Genomic DNA, 23,400 nt, shown 5'->3' with positions numbered 1-23,400 from the left:
TTCGTCAGCATTTTTTATATGATAATATTAGAACCGGCTGTGGTACATACGTATAACCTACTTTGAAACACTATAGAACAAAATTCATCAAAATCAAGCCAATATTTTTTTAAAGACAAATATTTCCCGTCGACCCATGAGAGAGTTTTCAAAATTGCGAGAACATTGTCCCACTGATTCACTGCGGCTTTAAGGTGGCAGCCGTCAGCTGCAGCATGAACTGGCCCCAGAGAGAACAATCGCACCCCCGTCAACCCACTCCGGCCGCGCATCAGTCGTTGCGGCTATAGCGGCGTCATCTCGCGCTGCTCCCTACGATTAAATAGCGTTAAGCCGATGCTAAAGGTCTGGATAGGCTGTGAGCTAAAAGGGACGCGCATGCAAGAGCACGCGACTCGACACCAGCCACCTATTTCCCTAGCTGGCACGGGTCCGCGATTTTTACCCGAAGCCACGCTTCATTTTATTGCCTAAGCGAATGGAAATCGCCGACAAAAAAAGAAAGAACATCGAGTTTGATGGCCTGCGGCCGGCCGCTACTGCACGACAGCGCGAAGTGGTGAACTACTGGCGTTTCACGCGCCTCTTCGTCCCGACCGCGTATTTAGAATTGCTCGTAGATACAGCGGGGCGTGCCACTTTTGACGGAGCTCCACGTTTCTGCGCAGGCGCGAGTAAGAGCGTGCACGAGAGAGAAAATCTGGGGGCTTTTGCTCCTTGAATATATGACTAAGCCTATGCACTACGGAGGAGGTTTCCCAATACGCCGACGAGGACTTAGCGAGAAGTTTTAGGCCGCTACTTCGCACCCTACAAAATCATACGACGCATTGCCGCACTCGGCTAGGGCTTGCATCTGTCGTGCCGCCTGCTGCCCAAGGCCTGCGTTCGAGCTTCTGTGCCCGTGGGCAGGGCAAGAGCAGTCGGGCTACGGGCCCGAGCTCTACACCCAGAGACCGCTGCCATCGCGGCGCGTACCGTCGTGCGCTCGAGCAGTTCCGTACACAGGATGTGTGTTCATCACTGCTGTGAATTCATTTATAGCAAGCATTTCCTCGCGTCTGTCCGCCTGAATCTAGCAGCATGCAAACCGTACCAGAAGTTCAACTTTGTACGCGACTCGCTTCACTTGCGTTTGGCATCGCGCTAAAACTTCGCCGCTTATTTCTTGAACGGCGTACACGTATTCGGCGTTGCATAATTTATTGCCTCTACGCAGCGTGCCACTCCTAAAAAAATCTTCGGCGCCCGATATTCGCTGCAAGCCGTGGTACAACAAAACCGAAAGAGGCAGGTCCATATTCTAAACGTGCTTTCCGAAGCAGACGACCGAGCTTGGTACTACCCAGTTCGGGAAAGAGGGCGCTTTTTAGCACCATTTTCGCAGCGCCCCCTGGACAATGCAAGAGCCCCATAGCAGCGCCGGCCCCGCAGCCGCTCCGGCCGCCTTCGATTTAATCTGTCCGCGACTGTACGCATGTTAGTGAAGCTCTAATGAAAGTTTACACGTACGTCCTACGATGGCGGCTTGGATGGATGGATGTTATGAGCGTCCTCTTTGGAACGGAGCAGTGGGTTGCGCCACCAAGCTCTTGCTATTATACAGCCTAATCTCCTACCTTCGTTAACAAAGAAAAAAGAAGATAGAAAAAACTATGAACTCGCACAACCAAATTTTCTGACCCCCTATTGCGAACTTTGCTTTTGTACGTCTCCGTTTTTTTTTCTCGTTTCCCTACTTTTCTTCCACCAACCTGCCAATCGACTCTTAGTAATCTCTATTGCGGACATGTTTGCTTTTCGTCTGCTCTCGCTGAACCAAAGGGCCTCAAGGAGGCCAGTGGTTCTTAAATCGACCGCTGGGCAGATCTCCTCACATTCTAATAAAACATGCTCCATCGTTTCCCTAGCTTTACCGCAGCAAGCACATGCTTCTTCTTCCTTCTTCTATCTCGCTTTATAGCTGCGTGTTCTAAGGCATTCCGATCTCGCTTCGAAAAATAATGAGCTTCCGCATGAGCTATCATAAATTGTTTCTTTCCTGATTTCGCTTTTTCCTCTTAAGAAGTTACTCATGGCAGGTTTCTTTTCCATTGCGGCAACCCATGAGATTATGTCAGCGTCTCTGACTTTCCGCTTGACGTTCTTTGTTACTGTGTTGCCCACCCTACAGGCCGCATACTTGCTGGTAAATTTCATAGTTCGTTTCCTCCACTGTGAATCAATGTTTTTCCTGTAAAGATATATCAATACCCTCTCTTCCCTCACTTCAAAATTAGTCCAGCCCCATATCACCTTGCACAGCTTCATTTGTAGTCTTGCCGTGGTGGCTTGTGGTGGCACAGCAACGCTATCTACATTTCGCGGGGCTAGCTTCTCGAGGTAAAAAAAGTCAGTGTTCGCCATTCTAGGCTTGCTATAAGTGGTCTAGAGCATTAGCTCACATCATATCGCATACAAAGATCAAACAACAGTACAAGCGAGCGTTCACCACAACATCGTGTCTCTATCGATTACGAGTACACCCATCTGTATTTATAGGCCTCAATCTATAACGGGAGGGGATACACTGGTGCGCCTTCAAAGTTTTCCATGAATTCAGAGCAGCGGCTTTATACAGATTTTTAACTAAATACCACATGCATGTGTTGTTAGTACCAACACATATTTCATTGTTAAAATAAAATCAACATACCGTTCAAATGATTAAACAAACAATAATAAAAATTAAGCGACGGATGAGAAGGAAAAAAACGCGGCGTTGAGTAGCTTAGCTATGTACATGCAGTGATAGCAGAGATAAAAATAAGGGATTTATTGATTGCGTTAGAAGCGATATAATATAGTTCAGGAAATCGGGACAGGTGGCAATAGTAGTAGATATGAATGCGCACATGTAGGATTATCACGTAAATACTGTATGCAACGTTTCTCGAGTGCTGCGAATCTGTCCAATCAACAGAACCTCATAGGTGCTAACAGTGAGAATGAGTGTCATGGACTAGTAACGTGGCAATGCGGAAACAGGCAGTCATATATAGCCTACGCTTTTGTTTGGCAAACGGCCTACGAACCACCATACTAATATACGATAGATTAACATGAAAACGATCGCCGGGGTAGCGATCACAAGCGTTTACCTTACAATTTTTGTAAATATATTAACGCAAACACGAACCAACAGCAGGAAAACTCTTAAAAGATGAATGAAAAGCAATTAACACAGATCTAAGAACATATAGAGAAGAAAATGGAGCCGCTTCCTACAACAGTCTAGAACAGCAAGGAAATTGAGCAGAAGATAAGACAGACACGACCGAAAATTATTGGATTGGAAAGAAGACGCCATGCAGGCGGTGTAACAAGGAAATAAAGCAAGGTATAGAAGAGCATGTGAGGCGTCTTGGTATAATTGAGAAGCCAAAAGGTTGGGATTACAGGAAGAGGCGCTCCTTAGACGGAACAAAATCACTAGAAAAGAAAAGATGGGCGAGTGAGCTCGTGCGAGAGTAATTTAATGCGCAAGTGAACATTGGGTGCATAAGATGCGTTAAAGTGACAAAGGTGCACCAAAAAGATCTTCGAACTATCTAAGGGCACCCGTAGCCCAAATTAAATATTCGCAATCGGATGCAAGAGATGAACACGGTAACACCTTCGAAAAAGATTGTGCCTCGTGGTACATCAGAGACATTATTAGGAATAACTTCGGCATGAAAGAAAGCGAATGACAGCGATTTATAGTGAGAGAATACGGCACGCTGTTCAAGATTTAAACAGGAATCACAAATTTTTAGTTGCGAAGAAAGTCTCAAAAACCAGTAAGTGTCGCGGCCTGGCGGGAAAACGTTGGTACTGCGGATGTAGTACACGATATTATTACCGCACGGAAGTCGGCTCTTGCTAAGTGCAGCGCACTCATTGCTTAAAATTACAGTTCTTATATTGTTAGAAGCGGGCACTTTATTCTATGCGTGTTGTGAAGTAAACAACGTCCGCGCTAACGAGCGGCGAACGCGCACCTGAATGCATGATGGCGCAAACGTTGTACGCGCGCGAGACTACGAGTTAGTAGCGAGAGTTGTGGTGGTCTCCCTCTGAGATGCAATATGGCATCGACTAGGTGTGTCGCAAATGGCTACCAGCACTCAATATTAGCGCGCGTGTAGCTGGCTATACGGAAACAAGCCGAACTATAGCGAACCGATAGTCAAGCGATATTTGCTAGGCGTATAAAAAACGAAGGAACGACTTATTAAACACTCACCAAGATAATCGGAAAATCAAGGAGAAGTGAAATGCAGCCATTATGAAGCATGCAGTACTTTGGGGCTACAATAAATATAAGGTGGTGGGTGGGCATCTGGAAGGGAAAAATGTCAGCACTGCCATTCGCAAATGGCAGTGTGTAGTTAAAAATCGGATATATTGTCGAGATTGCAAGTTAACCAAACATGGGTAGGCCTGTTGGCTTTGGGAGCGTAGGTATTGTGACAAATGAGGCAGTGTAGGGCGACATCTGGTGGACCTTTCTTAAAGTCAGCGAACCGCAGATAAAAACTAGTTTTGAGGAAAGACTCAAGGATATCCATCAAAGTAAATGGGCGGCTGAAGTGTACAAGCACCTGCACCTGAAAAGCACGGACACAAAATGGAAGACGTCAAGAAAGTTGGCAAACAAATACAGGAAAATTATGAGTGTACATAGACAACCAAGAGACATCAAAAAGAGTGAAAGAAACAGACACTACACTGGATGTAAATAACCTAAACAAAGAAGACTGCGATGTTTACAAGAATGAGAAGAAAGAAATTAGAACGAAAAATCTGTACTATAACACAATGTGCAGTGCCTTGATGTTTCAGGCTTGAGCTAGTTGCCTAAGGACAAAAATATGCCAGAGAAAGCATTAGCAACTGGATGGAACATATGTACACTGCAGCGAAAATCCGGAGGCCACTCAGCACATCTTAATAGAGTGCGAAGGTACTCGCCCAATGAGACACCTAAGTAATGTACACCTTCCAAAAGTGTTTGGATTTAAAGTGGACGGAACTATCAACCGCTCAACAGTCGATAAGCAACAAGAGACGTTTACAGTATTGTTGAAAAAAAGCGAGAAAGAGATTGATACGACGTGATAGGTTAGAGGAATATGCACCTGTATAAGAGAATTGTTTTGAGAAATATATAGTAAAAGTGTTAACAGATATATACAAAAAATGTAAAATCAGAAGCATGTACAGTAACTCTATTTATTTATTTATTTATTTGTTTGTTTTTGATACCCTCAATCGCCGAGGTATTGCAGAGTGGAGTGGGTGACAACATATAAACAAATAAAAGAACAGAATAAAACGTGCAGCGTTATACAGTATTAGCGACAAATTGTAAATGTGAAATAAAATGTAATTGAATGGTAGTAAAATAAATATAACTGAACTGAACAGAAATAAACACAGCATGCTATACAATACTAGTGGCAAATATGAGCGTAAGAAAAATTTGGAAACGGGAGAAAGAAGACAGGAGCAAGAAAAGAAAATATGAAAAAGCAAAAGAAATTGCAGGCAACGCAACACATGTATAAAGAAAAAGAAAGGAGTGGCGAGGAGAAATACACGAGATGATTAAGCAAGGCTATCACAATGCAGTTGCGCAGATAAGGAATGGGAAAAAAAAACGATGATCAATAATGGAAATAATCTCGTGAGGTAGGTGGTTCCAATCGTTTGATGTGTGCGGTATGAATCAAAATAAGATTGTTTGTGTTACCAAAAATGTCTTTAACTTAGTGTTTGTGGTCAATACGTGATGAGCCATAAGTGGGTTGCGTGATAAGTTCGGTACGTAGTGAAGAACAATGGAAGACTTTATGAGAGAGGCAAAGGCGGAAATACTTGCGACGCAGTGACAGAAATGGCAGTGATAGAGCTTGTTGAATTGCTGTTATACTTCTTGTACGATGGTAATTAGAAAGAACGAAAAGCGCCGCGCTACTCTGAATTAATATTTCAGACCTAATCAAATTTGCAGTAGTTAGGGTTCCAGAGTGCAGCGGCGTATTCTAACTTCGAGCGCACAAGAGTTTTGTGTAGGACCATATTGAGGGGAGGTGGGGCTTTATTGAACTTGCGTCGTAAGTATCCTAATGTGCGGTTAGCACTGTTACTGATAATATTAATATGAGTATTGCATGTGATATTGCAGGTAATAGTAACCCCCAAGTACCGGTATAATGGTACATTATACCGGTACCGGTGATTATACCATTATACCGGTGATGGGAGTGTCCTCTTCTTAGGTCTCTTTAAGTATTTGTGGCGTAATTTTTTATTCAGTGGCTTGTAATGATCATAAGCTGCGAACCTGTGCAAGCAAAGCAGCGCAATGAGACTGAAATGTTGTGAGCTGGGGCACGATCATCTCGATGACCTTACAAATCAGGTTGGCCTAGTTTAGTACGGCGGAAAAATATGATCTAGGCTCCTATCGAAGTTGAACGTCTGCCACACCCAAAGAGGCGTAAGAAAAACAATCCGAGGGGACAGAACTACATCTCGCTTTCTTGTCAACAAACTTTTCTTATCTCTCTTTAGGAGTGTCTGGTGCTGCGCTTCAAAAGCTGCTTCACAATGAACGTCGAAAACCTCAGCACGTCTAGTCATCCTAAAGTGCCCTAGGAAACGCGCTGGCGTTATGAAGCTCCGGGTGCTGCCTATTCTAAACCGAAGCGTGTTTGAGCAAGCCCAGGGGCCTGATCCAAGGGAAAGCTTTAATTGCAACAATGGGGCTACTATCCGCTCATAGTAAATTACACTATCGAAACATACGGAAGATTTAACACTGCAGCTGCCGAGAAATAAGCATCAATCATTTGTCATGTCTACCACATCACCCTTACTAACCTACTCGGAGCCGCCCAGAACAAAGCAGCGCCATTTATCTTGTCATCCTACGTGCAATTTCAAAGCGTTTCACGTCAGAAGGAAATGCTCAGCTTGCCGCCACTCGCAATGCCCGGAAAATTCGCTAGCTTAGCTGAATCCCAGCAACACATCATTTACACGGTCGCGTCTCTTACCGCAACTTCGTACTTCACATCGCATCGATCATGCCTTCAAAGTTGACCCTATCTTCGCCTGGAGGAAAAAGTACAAGAATTCGCCTTTAACTTTATCAATATCAGAATGGAATGAGTTGCCCTCCAGAATTACCAGGAAAACGCTGTGTTCTTTATTTCTTTCAGCATTGCTAACGTATCGAGAATCTCCTAGCACTTCCAGTAACAAAATTTTCTCTCCCAGTGTATTTATTCGCATCCAATATTTTGTTCTTTCTTTATTGATTGCTCATTTTTCTAAGTATGTTTAACTTGCTACTATGTTTGAAGACTTGCTGTACCAAAGTGCTGCATTGACCAACTGCAATGCGCCTTCGATTGTAAAAATTCCGTTCTGCTTTATGCCCCCTCCCCCTATGTAATGCCCCTTCTGGGCGCACAAGGTATCTCAATAAATTCACCAATAAAAAAATCATGAGCCATTCCACTCTATGAAGGTGGATGACATGACAGTGGATGACGCCATCACACTATGATACATAGTGTGATGGCGGGAGAGGGAGAAGGCGACATGACCAAGGCAAGGAAACGCTACTACTTGAGAGACGACAGCCGTTGCGGGCAAATGGAATAAATTTAAATTAAAGGCACGATACGGTACCTATCTGCTATTTCTGAAAAATAAACATATTGCAAGTTTGTCAAGCGGGCAACTTACGCAGGGCATGCAGAAGCAGGGCCGCATTAAAGGGTCTAAATGACACTAGGGAAGTGGTCACACGCCAAATAAAGACTTTATTGCCCTCCGCGGTAGCCTTGTGGCCATGGCATTGCTCGAGGTCGTGGGTTTGATCCAAACCACGGCCGCCAACTTTCTACGGGGGCGAAATAAAAAACGTTCTTGCACTTAAATTTAAGGAGAGGGTAAAGGGTACTATGGTGTCAAAATTATTCCACAATCCGCCACTGCGGCGTGCCTAATAATTCTATTGTGGTTTTGGCTCGCGCAGCTCCAGAATTCAATTAATGTTTAGTACTTCGGCCACGATGCCAAGTGACATGCGAGACTATAAGTATGGTCGACATTCTCCTTGGTTAGGAAGTATGGCTTACAACAACATCTGAAGCAATCCTCTCGCCCTGGGTGTTCGGTGTAATACGCAGACAAACAGCTGTGGTGCACGCAAGGTAACGTTCAACGTGAGGTCCCCACTGTTATGTTGTACTAAATATCTAAGAAACCAAACATTAGCCGTCGTCATCACTGCCAATTACCGTCAATCAAATCAAACAGCACAGGAAGCTTCGCTTACATCGATTCCCACAGTGGGTGGGATACGCATAATTTTTTTTCTCCTATTGTCAACTAGAATATCGGCTATCGCTGTTTGCTTACTGATCCACACCGCTAACTGCCTGAATCTTAACGTTACGCGCAACATTTTTTGGCCCGTCGCTCTATGGGCGGTCTTTAGCGTCTTCTACAGCTGCGTTGTTAACCTCCAAGTTTCTGCTCAATTGGTTAGCACCTGTTGAATGCAATGATTGCGCACTTTTCAACTATAGTGGTAAGCTTCCGGGCATGATTAGGTATTGCATGCCTTATGCACTCCAGAACAGTTTTATTTTTAGTCAATTTCTTTCTCATGACCAAGTTACCAAATCCTAATATAGGTGCAATATTCTTGATGAATATGTCAATCAACGCCCAGCTGTTGTGTGCCATCTGACTCAGTGGTAGCTTTGTTAAAAATTAAATTTTGGAGTTTTACGTTAATTTGTAAATTTCATATCATTTTACTGTGCCCGAGAGAGCAATCAGATATCGGCGTGGTCAAGACAAGTGGAAACACCCTAGCACTGATGCCGTCACTTCTCGAGCACATAATACATTAGGTACTTCAATGAAACTTCCACGGTTGCTTTTTCTCATTTGCATTTAGACGACTGGCCAACTGCAGCTTATGAGCTTTAGACCTCCTCGACTTGCAGGTTTCAAATAAAAGAAAAAGATGGGCAGGTCGCACTACTGGTGCAAGGCTGGGTCACAGCGTAGCTATAGTTCTAGCTTCTGCTAGCTTTGCTAGGTTTGGCTAAGTTTTGCGAGCTTATACAGGGCTCGGGTAGGTTCATACTAATTTTTGCTAAGTTTTGCGAAATTATGCATGGCTTGGCCAGGTTCACACTAAGTGTTGTTAGGTTTTGCTAAGTTTTGCAATGTTATGCATGGCTTGGCTGGGCTCATACCAAGCGTTGCTTGGTTTTGCTAAGTTTATGAGTTTATGGATGGCTTAACTATGCTCATGCTAGGTGCCGCCACTATTTGCTAAGTTACGCCAAGTTCTTGGGAGGTCATACACGGCCAGGCAGCTAAGCCACACAAGCCCCAGCAAGTCACACGTATACAAGCCACAGTACGTGCGTCACAATTTATTATGTACAGTGTTTCAATACAAGTCGTCACCCTCGACGCGGTCCTCGTCCTCGACGTCCAACCGTCGTCGTGGTCGTCATCATGGTCGGTGGCGTCGGGGAAGGCTTCGCGAAGCGCTTAAAAGGCAGAGCTGTTTTGTCCAACGTTCCGCATCAAGGTCACCGGGGAGAGATTCACGTAAAACCAGAGCCAATCGCTGAAGCGGCAGCTGTGCCCGAACTCTATGCCGAGGAATTTGCGCTGAAAGCAGGCGTTCGCACCTCCCATGCATTTGCATACTTAGCATTGGAAGTTCTCGGTGACGCGCAGACCCGAAACCGATTCCCGGCTGCGCCGAGCATTCAGTCGGGAGCGTTCGTTGTCAACAAACTCGGGATTCGGGGCTCCGCAACAGTGTTTGTCGGCGGTGGCCTCGGCGCGATGGGCAGGATCGGCTCTCCTTCGTCGATCGTAGTCCCGCTGAGACGCGCGCCGAGCTTCCTTGTCGGTCACAGATGTGACAGCTGTGCCCAAACTCTATGGCCAGAAATTTGCGCTGGAATCGGCCATTCACACCCCCTGCGTCTCGGTGCGCTTGCCGCTGGAAATTTTCGAGCAGTCGCAGGCCGAGATAGTTTCTCGGCGAGGATGAGCGTTCAGGCCCCGACTCTCGCATTCCCTGAACTGAAACTCGGCATCCTAGACTTGGCGCCACCTCTTCCCAGCCGCAACTTCGGCGTGGTGCTCCGGATCAGCTAGGCGGCGACGCGTCGCTTCTCGGATGACAATACGGTACTCTCCCTGGTAAGCCGCTTCTTCTTCGGGCGTCCGGACTTTCTTCCGTCTTCCCATGGGAGCAGCACATACGCACGAAGTAGAGGAGGAGAGAGGCGTGTCACCACGCCGGCCCGAGTTTTTACTCGCCTGTGAGGTCATGACACCGCCCTAAACGAATGGGGTGCGCGGAGGTTACGTGGCTCGGCGCTCTCGCAGGTGGTTGCTAGGCAACGCGAGGTGGCACACAGCTGGGCTGAGTTTTCTGGCAACGCTCCTCTTTCCACAGGTAAAAATAGTATCGTACCGCATAGTCACGTGGTGCGGGTGGGTGGAGCCTAGGGGAGAGAGCGTCGCGCACCCGAGGAAGGTGGCCCGCATACGTGCCCTCTTCTGTCACGCGCGAGGCTGGGGGATCAGGCAAAAGAGAAGGGCCGTTCTCCTGCCTGACGTCAAGGTCCCCTTCCGCGACCGCGCCAGGGCTCCGTAACGCCACAGTGCCGTAGTCTACTACCGCCGCCGCCAGCTAGCCAACCCATCGCCCCACACAGCATTCCAAGGAAGACGGACGTTTGACGGGCACCCAACCACCGTCCGCTTTGCTATCACTGCGTAGAAGCCGAGGAGGAGGAGGAGGAGAAACTTTATTATTGCAGAAACCGTTGCGCGGTTTATTCCTGGGTGGTTCCCTCTGACAGGGCTCCACTGGCGATCGCGGCTCGCCGGGCCTGGTCGAGGGTCGCCAGTTGGCTTCCCAGGTCCAGTTCGGAGAGTCTCGCCTCCCAAGACCTCATCAAGTCTCCTCATCAGCAAGCAGCAACAGCTCAGAAGCCTTCTCGCCAATACCAAGACAGTTTTTCTACGTCGTCAAGGATACGACAAACACTAGTTTCAAAGCATCGCATAATGACCGAAGAGAGCGCTCGACAACTCCGCCAGACCCCCTACTGAGTTTTGACGCGAGTACGCGAGACAACAACTTGACGAAATTCTACGCGACCACATCATCCAGCCGTCGAAAACCCGTGGGAATCCCCTATAATCTTGAAGATAAAGGACGGAGCCTTACGTTTCTGCGTCGATTATCGTCGACTGAGCAAGATCACGAAGTATGACGTATACACCCCTCCGATGGATAGACGACGCATTGGATCGGCTCTGGAACGCTAAGTACTCCTCGTCGATGGATCTCAAGACTGGCTACTGGCAAATTGAAGTTGACCAGAGGAAGCGCGAAAAGACCACTTTCATCACGCCAGACGGCCTCTATGATTTCAAGGTCATACCATTCGTATCGTGCTTGGCGCCTGCAACGTTCCAGCACGTGATGGACACTGTACTAGCAGGATTTAAGTGGCAGGCCTGTATTGATTACTTGGATGACGCCGTCATTCTCGTGGGAAACTTCAACAATTATTTTAGGCGGCTTGCGACAGTGCTGGAGGCCATCAAGTCATCAGGGCTCATTCTAGAGCCGGAAAACTGCCGCTTTGCGTAAGATGAGCTGCTCTTTCAGAGCCACGTCATCGGCAAACTTGAAGTCCACCCCGATCCACAGAAGACCGCTGCCTTCGCAGAGTTCCAGCAACCCATCCACAACTTTTACTTCAACTTTATTTCGCATTTTCCATTATGCAGCAAAAGAAGGCAGTGCGTAGATTCTTTGGCATGTACGCCTACTACAGGCGCTTCGTCAAGGACTTTTCACGCATCGCTGAGCCGCTTACACATCTGACTAAATGCGATATCGAGTTCAAGTGGGAAATGCCGCAGGCCCACGCATTTCAAGAACTCGAACGACGCGTGCAGGTGCCACCGGTACTTGCGCACTTCAACGAGGACGCCGATACAGAAATCCACAATGACGCCAGTAGCCTAGGCCTCGGTGCTGTCCTAGTCCAGAGGAAAGACGCACTTCAACGGGTGATAACCAAGTACAGGAAAATTATAAGTGTACATAGACAACCAAGAGTCTTCAAAAAGAGTGAAAGAAACAGACACTACACTGGATGTAAATAACCTAAACAAAGAAGACTGCGATGTTTACAAGAATGAGAAGAAAGAAATAAGAAAGAAAAATCTGTACTATAACACAATGTGCAGTGCCTTGCTGTTTCAGGCTTGAGCTAGTTGCCTAAGGACAAAAATATGCCAGAGAAAGTATTAGGAACTGGATGGAACATATGTACACTGCAGCGAAAATCCGGAGACCACTCAGCACATCTTAATAGAGTGCGAAGGTACTCGCCCAAGGAGACGCCTAAGTAATGTACACCTTCCAAAAGCGTTTGGATTTGAACTGGACGGAACTATCAACCGCTCAACAGTCGATAAGCAACAACAGACGTTTACAGTATTGTTGAGAAAAAGTGAGGAAGAGATTGATACGACGTGATAGGTTAGAGGAATATGTACCTGTATAAGAGAATTGTTTTGAGAAATATATAGTAAAAGTGTTAACAGATATAAACAAAGAATGTAAAATCAGAAGCGTGTACAGTAACCTTAATTATTTATTTATTTATTTATTTATTTTTTAAGCTACGAGTGCACGGCTGCTACACATGTGCTACGGCGCCAGGCAGTCCGACAGCGTTTGACAGTGCTTCTGCTTGCTCGGAAAAGACGTTGAATCGGCACAGCTTCACGTGCGATGGTCTCGCGCTTGCCCAGACGCGGAAGGAAACGACTCAAAATAAGTCAACTTTTATATTTAGTAGTATGCATTATCATATTTAATTGTTGCTAATGAGGTGCTTATATTTTCTCTTACCTAGCTTACACTACCGTGGATGAAAACACGGGCCTCTTTTCAGAAGCCTTCTCACTAGTGCTTGCTTTGCCTCCGTAGGCATCCCTTCATTGCCACAGAAAGTTGTCCGCGAGTATACATCCCCTCGCGTGCTCAGTGTCCTCCAGCTGGCTCTCCATCACAACAGCTCTTCTCATCTTAACCATCACCTAATTTCGCGTCCTGTCGTCCCTCATCGCCTGCGTCCATTCGTGGTGTTCGTCAGCCTGCGCTGGCCCCGGCTCTAAACCTATGCTTTGTACGTGAACCTCCCCCCTTTCTTAGAGGCAGCTGCGGGACGACTCTTTCCAAGGTATTGACTGGGCCAAACTAGAGCGCTTTCTGCTACCCTACGGTCCATCGCTCTTCTCGCTTGGACATTCCCGCAAGCTATCCGCTTTCCGTTCGGGGACACGTCACTCATCACCAATTCAGAGGCTCTCCCACGGGCTTCAATGGGCGTACAGCTCACTGTCACAGAGGCGGCGACTCCACAAACACAACCTTCGCGATGTCTTCAGCGACGACCACAACGCTGATGCTAGCGGCATTCAAGATTTCACCGCAAGCAGCAGCAGGCGAGAATTCCGATGTTCTCTGCTCGCGCCTACCGTGTACGCAAGACACACAAGAATTGAAGGAGTAGCTCTGAAATCTCGTTTCTTCAGCTCGAAAATAACTTCTACGTCAATAACTCGAGTGACCAACACTTGCGCCATTTCCGCGAAAGTCGCGAGCTGCCAGACGGTCCTCTTTCGGTCGGAGAACCGACTCCTACAGGCCCGTGCATCTGTGAGAACCTGAGGCAGCTCGTGGTTTTGTACAAAGGCGTCACTATGGCTGCGCCTGGATCACATCCTACGCTGCTGGTGGTGCCTGGTACATCTCCCCAAGGTTGCATAACCCGACACTACGAGCCACCACCGCTACCACAGCCAACGTCATCACCATAGTTGAACGGCATTCGACGACCCCGTTTTCAGCGTTGTTCACCTCAACGGCCAGAACTCTAGGCACGGGCCAAAAACTGGCCAATACGCCTCAACTGTCCTTGCCGTGTTGCAACGCGCAAGACAACGCGCGCCTTTATGTACATCTTTCAATCGTGCTTCGAAATAGGAGTGAGGGCACCGTAGCGGCGGGACTACAGCCTTCAGGGCCGGTAAAGAAGAAGGCGGCCAACGCGCAGGTAGCGCGATAAACGAATACACCAGCAGTGCTCGACTTGAGTGGCCGTGGTATCGGCCACTCCCGAGATCCCGTGGCACCATGGCTAGCCGGCATAAATAAACCGTGGCTACGGCGGCTGCCTCTTCTCGCCGCCATACCACATTTGGGACCTCAATCACTTTGCGCGGTAACTCGGTCGCTATTGTGTTGCGTGACTGAGCTCGCGGACGCGGGCTAGACCGCGGCCGCGGGGGCCGCGTCCCGATGCAGGCGGAATGCAAGGACGTTCCTGTACATAGATGTAGGTGTACGTTAAGGAAGAGCAAATGGTCAAAACTAATCCGTAGTCCCTCACTACGGCGTGCCTTATATTGAAATCGTGGTCTTATGAAGTAAAGCTCCACAATGGCATTTGTAAGTATTTTTAGGAAGCTATATGGTCTGAGAAGTGAGGTTGCTTTGTTAGCGGAGTTTGGGATAGAAATGAACCAGGTGGGAACCCGCCTACCTGCACAATTTGCCTCTGGGGCTTCATGACCTCCTCGACCTCGTCCTCGTCGTCTTCGTAGACCTGCGCCGGAGGCACGTACGCCGGGACCACGGGCGCCGCTCCCACGGGGACTGCCGCTCCACCAACCGGTGGAGCGATGGACCCCCTCCGCGCTAGAGCACCCGCGTCGGGGGCCGCCATGCTGTCGTCGTCAAATGCGAGGGTCGCTGAGAGCGGGACGCGAAGCGAAGCACTCCTTCGATCGGGTCTTTCCGAGGGTGGGCGGTGCCGACTGAGCGCGAGCACTGATTCTCCTTCGTGATGATGGCGATGAGGGTTAACGTTGGCGCGTACGCGATATGAAGCATAGGAAGGAAATCTGGCCGTACCAGGAAACGTCCCCTCACGAGAGATGTCTCTACGACGTACAAAGCTGCAAATAATGGGATGTAACTAACCGAAGAATATCATGTGGTGCTGTGAAGTCCGACTTAATGATATGATTCATGAAAAATCAGTTGAGGAAGAAGATGGTGTAAAACGGTTTTTTTCGCACGCGCTGCTATTAGACTTATTTGTTAATTTGAACAGGTCGCGAAATTTAGAATAACGAGAATTATTTCAGGGAAGAAATATCGACACTGTTGAAAAGTAACAAAATATTTTCTGGCCAGCCATTGTTGGCTGTACACCCTAAAAAGTGGCCGATAAGATTTACTTGGTAGAATAAACTTGTGATATGCCAGATCTCTCATATGCTGCACGCGGATTCCAGGGCCTCGAAGAGATGGACAGCCATACATGAACGAGCGAGGTTGCGTGCATCGCCTGTATGACAATTGATGCATGTACTCTTGCCACTGAAGTGCCATGTACGCGGCAAAATAGAATGCACTGCTGCTGCAGAAAGACCGAAATGACGGGAAAAAAATGGAAGAACCCATCTTGCGGTCAAGATCGATGTTATGACGACTGACATTGAAGCAATGTAGCGACACGCTGCATTGGCAACTTCGAAATGTGCATTACAGTGAGGCTCCTTCTTGGTGCATCTGTTTCCACATAGTGCGTCATCTAGCGGTGCCGCCGCAATGTACGCGCGTCGAGCAGTTTGGATGCCGCCGGGCATCGGATAAATTTAAAGAATATTCTTTGTCATTATACAGCGGCACATGCACAGTGGCAATGCTTAGTTGCCCAAGCTAACGACAAAAATGTTCATTGAATACCAGCGCAGACGGAGTGGCACACACTCATTGGTCGAAGTCGGTGCGAAAGAGGCTCATGGGTTCATGAAGCATGGGGCACTAGATACATACCTAGTGCTCCATGCTCATTGCCGCATCCAGAGTTGCCGATTTCGGCGTCAAAAGGCTTCCTTGATGAGTGACACATAGGTACACTTCGCCGCATAACCTGTGGCTGGTTCTACGGTGGTTGGCCCTGAATGCTGTTTCCTCAGCACAGCAGCCCGATGCTATACCCACTTGACCATGTATTTCTCCGCCACCGATTTTCGCGGGAAAATCGAAAGCGTCCTAGAAATATTCCAGAAAGATGGATATGTAAAAGGGCAGACAGCCACCCCTCGGGACGTGCATACAATACCATGAGAATGCTAATCGCAGTAACAAATCAGTGGATCTTCGACGGCCCAATTGAGGTTAAGGAATAAGAAGGAGAACAAGTTAAGCACATCACTTACGACCGTGGAGAATGTACATGTGTTATTGGTGATTAAAATAGGCATTTATTACAAAAGTTGTGCTAATACGAAAGAATTTTTTAAATGTTTTTTTTTCTGAAATAAAAATAAAAAGAAAGAGACATCCTATAACGGATGTAGATGCAAGATGTAGCCATTCTATAATGGAGATGCCTACTCCTTTCAGCCTAGCACAAATATCAGACAAATTGATATTGAATTAGAAAAAGAAGAGACACAACTTCATAGGCCCGGAGTCCACAGTGCAGGTACAGTTTTAAAAACACACGAAATTCGTAACGTGTAAAAAATGATGAGTCGTACATCATCAATGAGTACGTTTACAGTGAGGGCAGAATGAGGAGTAAGAAAGTTAATAAGCATGTCCACTACCGGTTCATTATTTTTCCACTGAATCACGTCCCTTAGGGAAGGGTGAGTAGTAATGTGAATCACAATGTCCAATGAACCACGAAGGATGAGCCACCATGCCCCAAGTCCCACGAGTAGTATGTAATTAGTGGAGATGTGAGGTAGGGCTTTAGTTATCTGCTTACTGGTGGCCACGGCGCAGTTGTTTAAATTTGATCATCTCGAAAACAACTTGTCTCCGGGAAGATTTCAATTATCACTTTTTTTTTTGCAGAGAATGTTTCTAGGTACGAACCACGAATACTATCTGCTCAGCACTGACTAGTCGCCCATAATAATAGCTCTTTCCCTAAAGAAGACAAGGAAAAGAAAGTGATAACTGTTGAGCGTAGTTGCAATTCAGATGTACAACTATCGGCAACCTGTGCAGTAGCAGTATCATAGTAAAATTCGCTTTGATGACTGTATCCTGACCGTGGTGCAACACATGATATAGTACAACTATTGTATTCCAAGACCTGCTGTTGTGATGAACTAATCAACGCCTTGGAAAGTAGCAATTCCTTTACTCGACGTTGTTCTTTCGCTTTATATATTTATTACTACCTAAATGGGTCATATGAAAGGGTATTATATGAGAGTGAGTGGGCCCATTAATTTACTACTTGTTCGTCGAAGGATTAGAAGTTGGTAATAGCAGCTCACATTGCAGTTTCAGTGGGTAGGTTGTTCCATTGCTTAGAAGTTAGAAAAAAAAATACCACGAAACGCATAGAAGCGAGCGCGCATGAAAGTTGAACAGGTTTCTGATCACTGCGCATTCCTTCATTATCAGCCACCGCTCACAAACAGCCAATCATGGTAATAACGTTAGCAGAGTGCCTTTCGTATCCTACTGACGAAGAGCGAAAAAGAAAATAGTAATAAAGTTAGATTTTCAATAGCATTATCCCGACCCTGGCTCGGAAATCAGTCATCCTCAACAGGCGGCAATTTTATCAAATATCTAATTTTTTGCCCACTAAGTACTGTCCGCTTCTTGGCTAATCCCCCGTCATAAGTAGGTGCCATATTTGTATCGTTACCATAATGAAGAAGTTGTCACCACTCCTTGCCAATCCCCTTTTGTGGATAGTGCCGTACAATGTAATTTCTAATCAACAACCAAAGATCATATCAAAGAACTAATTGGTGACACAGTGTGTACCGCCAGTTTCTGGTCAACCCCTCTTTGTCGATATGTGCCATTGAATGGAAATCGTAATCATCGTCAGCACACCGTGATCACCTCGAGGAGGAAGTTGGGGGCGCTTTATGTGCCGCCTGTTTCTTGACCAATACTCCGCTGTGGGTATGTGCTTTAGTACTAAAAATCATCATCATAATCAACATGTGGAGACCCTATCAAATAGCTAGTTGGTGTTGGCACGTGAAAGCTATACTTGCCTTCGCGTCCAGATGCGGCTGCATTGTGAGGCCCAGGTTCAAGTCAACGTGCCAGGTTCGACGCGCTTCTTCTTTGTACACTAAGGTTAAATCGACTCGGCGAGAATCCGACCAGAGAAGGACAACCGGACACCCAGGCGAAACAGTGGCGCAGTAGGCAAATAAAACTTCGTTTTAAAATCAATACATTACGTGAGGTGTATCATGTGCAAAAGCAAGACACACATTTGAGTAACTTTTTGGAGCTGGAACTTCGATTTAACACGCAACATACTAGAGCATAACAAATAAGGGGTAACAAACTTCTTAATAACGTTGTTCCCTTGTCCCCAAGGCTGTCTTATTCTTTAAAGCCATGTCTGCCTTTTGCTTGTACCTCTTAATGCCTCGCCCTTAGAATCATTGCTAGCATTTTATTTGCTTCTGTCTCCGTGATTCGAATCGGTAGGTGAGCACTCTCGAAATAAACGGGGCCTGCCGGATTTCTGTAGGATAGTGATAGTTTGCTGTTCATGTCGAGCTCAGTACGTTGTAAAGCAAGGGCGAGAAAATAGCGTGCGATGTGTCCAGCGCCGAAGCACTATTGCACAGAAGAATTATACACACTTAAGAGCTGGGAAGCTTTACCTTGGGGCTGACTCCATTTTTGCTGACTGACTCCAACATAATTGTAAGAAATATAAGGCATTTAGGAGAGAAGCCTTATAACATCAGTTGTGCCAATATAAACTTTCATTCCATAAGTTGGGTTTTTACAAAAGAATTCAAGATTTTTGAAAAATGATGAACAAGATTTACACGAAAAAGATATTGGTATTTGTAAGCAGAATGAATGCGAGAATTAAAGCGAGCAAATTTTATACCTGACTTTCTCAGTTTATGCGAAAATGTTACAACATTTACAAGGGTTTTGCAGAAGCTCTGATAAAAAATGCGGGACATATTTTGGACTTATCTAAAGAAAATCAGCATCGTCCGCTTTGTTTGACTCAAAGGTGCTATTTGCGAAATTATGATGTTCTTTTTTTAGGTTTCGAGCAGCAGAGTCGCTTTTCAGTTTTATATTTCTACTTGTGTAGTACGCAACAAATTTATATAAATAGTTGACCAAACTAAAGTTTTTCTAAACTGCCTTGATTTTATTTCTTTAATAAATGCAACAAACCTAATTTATTTTCGCTGCTTTGGGTGGGGAAAAAAAAACCATTTAGCCGTGCTCTTGTACATACATGGGATCCCAGGAGGGATCCTTCAAATACAACTTGCATTTTATGTTGGGTTTCCGAAATTCGCATTGTGTCACTTGTGATGCCGGCTGCCACAAGCGAGCCTTCTGTCAGGACGTTCCGTAAGGCTACAAGAAATTCAAAAGTACTTTACCTGTCGCAAAACAGCGGGTAAGGAAAGGCTCAAAACTAGTCAGGCACTACATGTTTGTTGATGAACGAACGGTAAGGGATAGTTCTGCTGTAATTTGCCAGCCTTGTATTCTGAATTCCCGCCATATTCCGAATGGAACTGCACCTATTTGTTATGTGAAAGGCGGACTCGTCAAATGTTATGTTGCAATGTGGGTAGTTGGCTGAGCTGAAACGTAGAGCAAAATGCGCCCGAAGACTGACACGGAAAGTATGTCTTGTCTTATTGTAGATTTCGGTTAATTTGATCTTTTTCCGTGTTTTCGCAAGAGACGGGGTGTAATCAGTGCACTACCGCACTGTGTGGGCTGCTGGCCTATGTGGCACAGTCCCACCTTTGTTACAATGTCCAGTTGCAAGATTAAAGATAGCGTAATGGAAATAACTGAGCTCGCTGTACATGAGCGACTTTACGACGTCGCCTTTACAGCTACGAAAAGCGACGCTGCGTTCTTACGTTAATCACCTGCACAGTCTTTTACACGAATGAATGATAACACTGAATATCCCATTGCTAATCTCGGCGGAAAGGAATCTCATACACGGAGAAGAATAATTCCGTATGGCTGTCAATGTAATTTGGATGTTTCTTTGAATCCTGAAGGCGAGAGCAAACAACTGATCTCATAGTGACGACCGAAGCTTATGAACTGTGCACATATTTTATTGAACAGGGAAAGGTGTAAGCCTTCCAAATTCGTCGTATTTGACAGACCGGAGCTCGAGGCTTCGTAGTGGTACTCGAACCATGAGGTCCCAAGTCTGCTTTAGAGGGCTATGGTTGTTCAGGAATTGTATATGGTTCCCATAGAACGTCACCTAGGAGCCGCAGCGGTTGCATGGGCAATTCCTGTGCGCGTATGTCCACCGTGGGAAGGTGCTGCAACAGTTGAAACAGAATACCACAGTGAAATATATTTCTCACGAAACTTAAAATGGGCCGACTGTGTAGTTATGCATTCTCGTATTAACAGGCGTTCACTTTCGTTGCTGTAACAGCTTTATGTGAACAGTTTAAATTATCAATGTTCAACCCTACTGTTCAAAAGCCATGATCCTGTATTTCACACCATTTCATGTGCCCTTTTCTACGTTTTTTCTGGTTCAGAAAAAGACGGCTTTGTGGAGGACAACATCAGCGTCACACTTTGTGCTAATTTCGCCAGTTACCGGAGACGTAACTCTGGGATGTCATGAATTTGTGCAATTTTCCTAAATTTGCGTGAATCCATAAATGTTCTTTCCTGACCTCGGGCATCGTCTGCTTTGCGCTGGAAGCTAATGATGTATACGCATTTGGCGCGATGGTTTAATTTGATGCCGCCGAGCTATTGGATCCACGGAGCACACGACAGAAACGACTGTTCATTTCTGCAACGTCTAAGAAAACATACTGATGTTCCACGACAAAGGAGTGCATAGAGCTGCGTACCTGTTTGGACGGGATGTCGTGCGGCGACAGGGGCCTTCCGGCCGCGTCGATGACGACCGCATCCTCTTTGGCGAATGAGCTGGTGGACAGGAGGCCGATCATGCAGTACTGCATCGGGCTCATGGAGCCGTCTTGAGAAACATGAAGGAGCGGCTGCGTGCCACTGGTGCCACTGAAGAGGCGTGGCCGCCTGAGTGTAGTACTCGGGCGGCGCGGACGGCGAACCGGCCCCGTCGTAGCGGTGGACGCCTGTGCAGCTCGCCATATAGGCGCGGTGTCCTGATGCCTCGTCTCTTGGAAGTGCCACCATGGTAGTGGACGCTGTCGAGACTGGACAGGAAGGCCAGTCGTCTCGGTTGGCTGGTAACGGCCGTGTCTTGCCAGCAAAACTAATCGCGAGGAAGACAGACGTTGTTGTTGGAGCCTCTGGTGGCAGTCCTTCTTCTTCGCCGTCTTCTTCTTTCTATCGTTGCGGCCAGCCTCAAGTTGCGTGGTCAATCCCCCAGTGTGCGCGAAGGAGAGAGCCACCGCGGCTCACATCCTTTGGGACTGTAGCGTAAATCCGCGAGAAGCCAGCGAGAAGACGACGATCCCGCCGCAGCTAGAGGCTGCAACGAGGAGCTATGATGAAGAGACGAAACTTAAGGCCGTCCAGCAGGTCCCGGCAGCTCTAGAGAGGCAGCGACCGCGCGAAACCGAGGAGAAGGGGGGCAGCACCCACAGGAAGGGGGCGGCGGCCCTCTCGGACCCGCGGAAGTAGCGAGGAACCAAGACCTCGAGGAGCACAACGCACGAGACTGACGTAGTGGCCGCATCGCGGTAAAAGCTTTTCCTCCCTGTGTGGAGGGCGCCTAACCGATTCTGCAGGCATTTTCAATAAAGGAGTCCTCTCTCTCTCTCTACCCCCCCCCCCCCATTGAGAACGTATGCGCGTTCACCATCGGGACTTTAGAAGTGCAGAATATCAAGATGATGGGAGACTGCCTTTTTTTACGCGGAGGAAATTTACGGGAAGTCTTACTCATATTGTTTTTACGTTTTGTAAATGGTAGGTTCACACGAGAGTGTTTCTTATTTCAGTGAAACTTTAGTGGCAACGCAAGTAAGAAAAGACCATCAAGTCTGCGGTGGAAAAAATATTAAAATTTGACTTAAGTGTGGCCACTCTAAAAACGATATAAAATTTGAGAACAGCGGCAGTGAGGCAGCTATGCATGGTGAAGTTAATTTGTGTGAGGAGCGAAATTTATATCAACTCAGAGGGATTTACAATACCTGAAAACAACATAGCTGAAGAGTGAGGGTGATAATGTGCAGGTTAAAGTAGGTAAGAAAAACAGCAGTATTTTAATATTTCTCAGAGTCGCTCGTGTCAATGGGGCTTTGAAGTTGGGTCACAACAATCGTGGCTCCCTTTATTTATTTTCGATGAAGTTATTCCTCAGCAGGAATGCGAGATTGCGTTAATATATGCGATTAATAATTAGTGAGTGATGCGATTGCTTCTCAAAGCTGAGGGCAGTGGCTGCTGGCGATAACGTTCATTGACCTAAATTATTTGAATCTCACTTTTTGTTCAAATCAAGTAAATGATCTGTATAAGTCAGAAACGCTTTGAAGTCTCGTTATTCTGCAGTGCGGAATACTTATGCTGTGTTCTCAGTGCGACTCACGCGCAGCACAGTGGTTATTACGGAATGGTTGCAACATATACGTTATTCGCAGTCTCCTGTCAGTGCCACTGAACTTTTCGCAAGCAGGCATATTGAAAGAAAAAAAAGTTGTTCTAAGCAAGAAATTACAATAGAACCCTTGTCACGATGACTGTTCATAATAATGCAATTAGCATTAAGGAAATGTAACGATGCACCGCAATGCATAAGTCAACTTTATTTAAAAGCTGATCATTCTGAGACTTCCATTATTTGGGCTGTATGTGACCCACACTTCCTCTGGTATTGGTCCTCTTTGCTATGGCAGTCGTTTTCCAAGATCACCCATGAGCATGACGGCATGCTGATGACTATATGACGACGATGAAGGGATATTAATGAAACGACAAAGACGGTGTGGCGATGACGCCATCAAGACAACAAGATGAAGATATTGCAATATTGACGCTAGTAAGATGACAGTAGCGTCACGATGATTGCGTGAGGACACTGTAACACACTAATGCAATATTAGTTTAATAACTTTAACATTCTTATCCGCAACTTTGAAGAAAAACTTCACATACTCGATTATACTATGCAGAAAATAGCGAGAGTAGCTCATATTTCATTTTCATACATAGCGATGCCCCAAGAAAGCTCCAGGAATTCA

General features: G+C 46.4%; 1 protein-coding gene across 1 annotated transcript in view; it reads right to left on the bottom strand.

Moving 5' to 3' along the window:
• LOC142578401 (uncharacterized) overlaps positions 1-21,198 on the bottom strand; it is a 39,716-nt gene extending 18,518 nt beyond the window's left edge. Inside the window, exons 1-3 of the mRNA XM_075687792.1 lie at positions 21,076-21,198; positions 20,463-20,523; positions 14,721-14,929 (exon numbers count right to left, since the gene is read on the bottom strand). Coding sequence (XP_075543907.1) covers positions 14,721-14,929; positions 20,463-20,523; positions 21,076-21,198 — 393 coding nt within the window. The remainder of the gene's footprint in view (positions 1-14,720; positions 14,930-20,462; positions 20,524-21,075) is intronic.
• Between the last annotated feature and the right edge of the window lie 2,202 nt (positions 21,199-23,400).

Source organism: Dermacentor variabilis, chromosome 4 (genome assembly GCF_050947875.1).
Source record: "Dermacentor variabilis isolate Ectoservices chromosome 4, ASM5094787v1, whole genome shotgun sequence".
Lineage (NCBI taxonomy): Eukaryota > Metazoa > Arthropoda > Arachnida > Ixodida > Ixodidae > Dermacentor > Dermacentor variabilis.
This window is presented reverse-complemented; position numbering and strand designations above follow the sequence as displayed.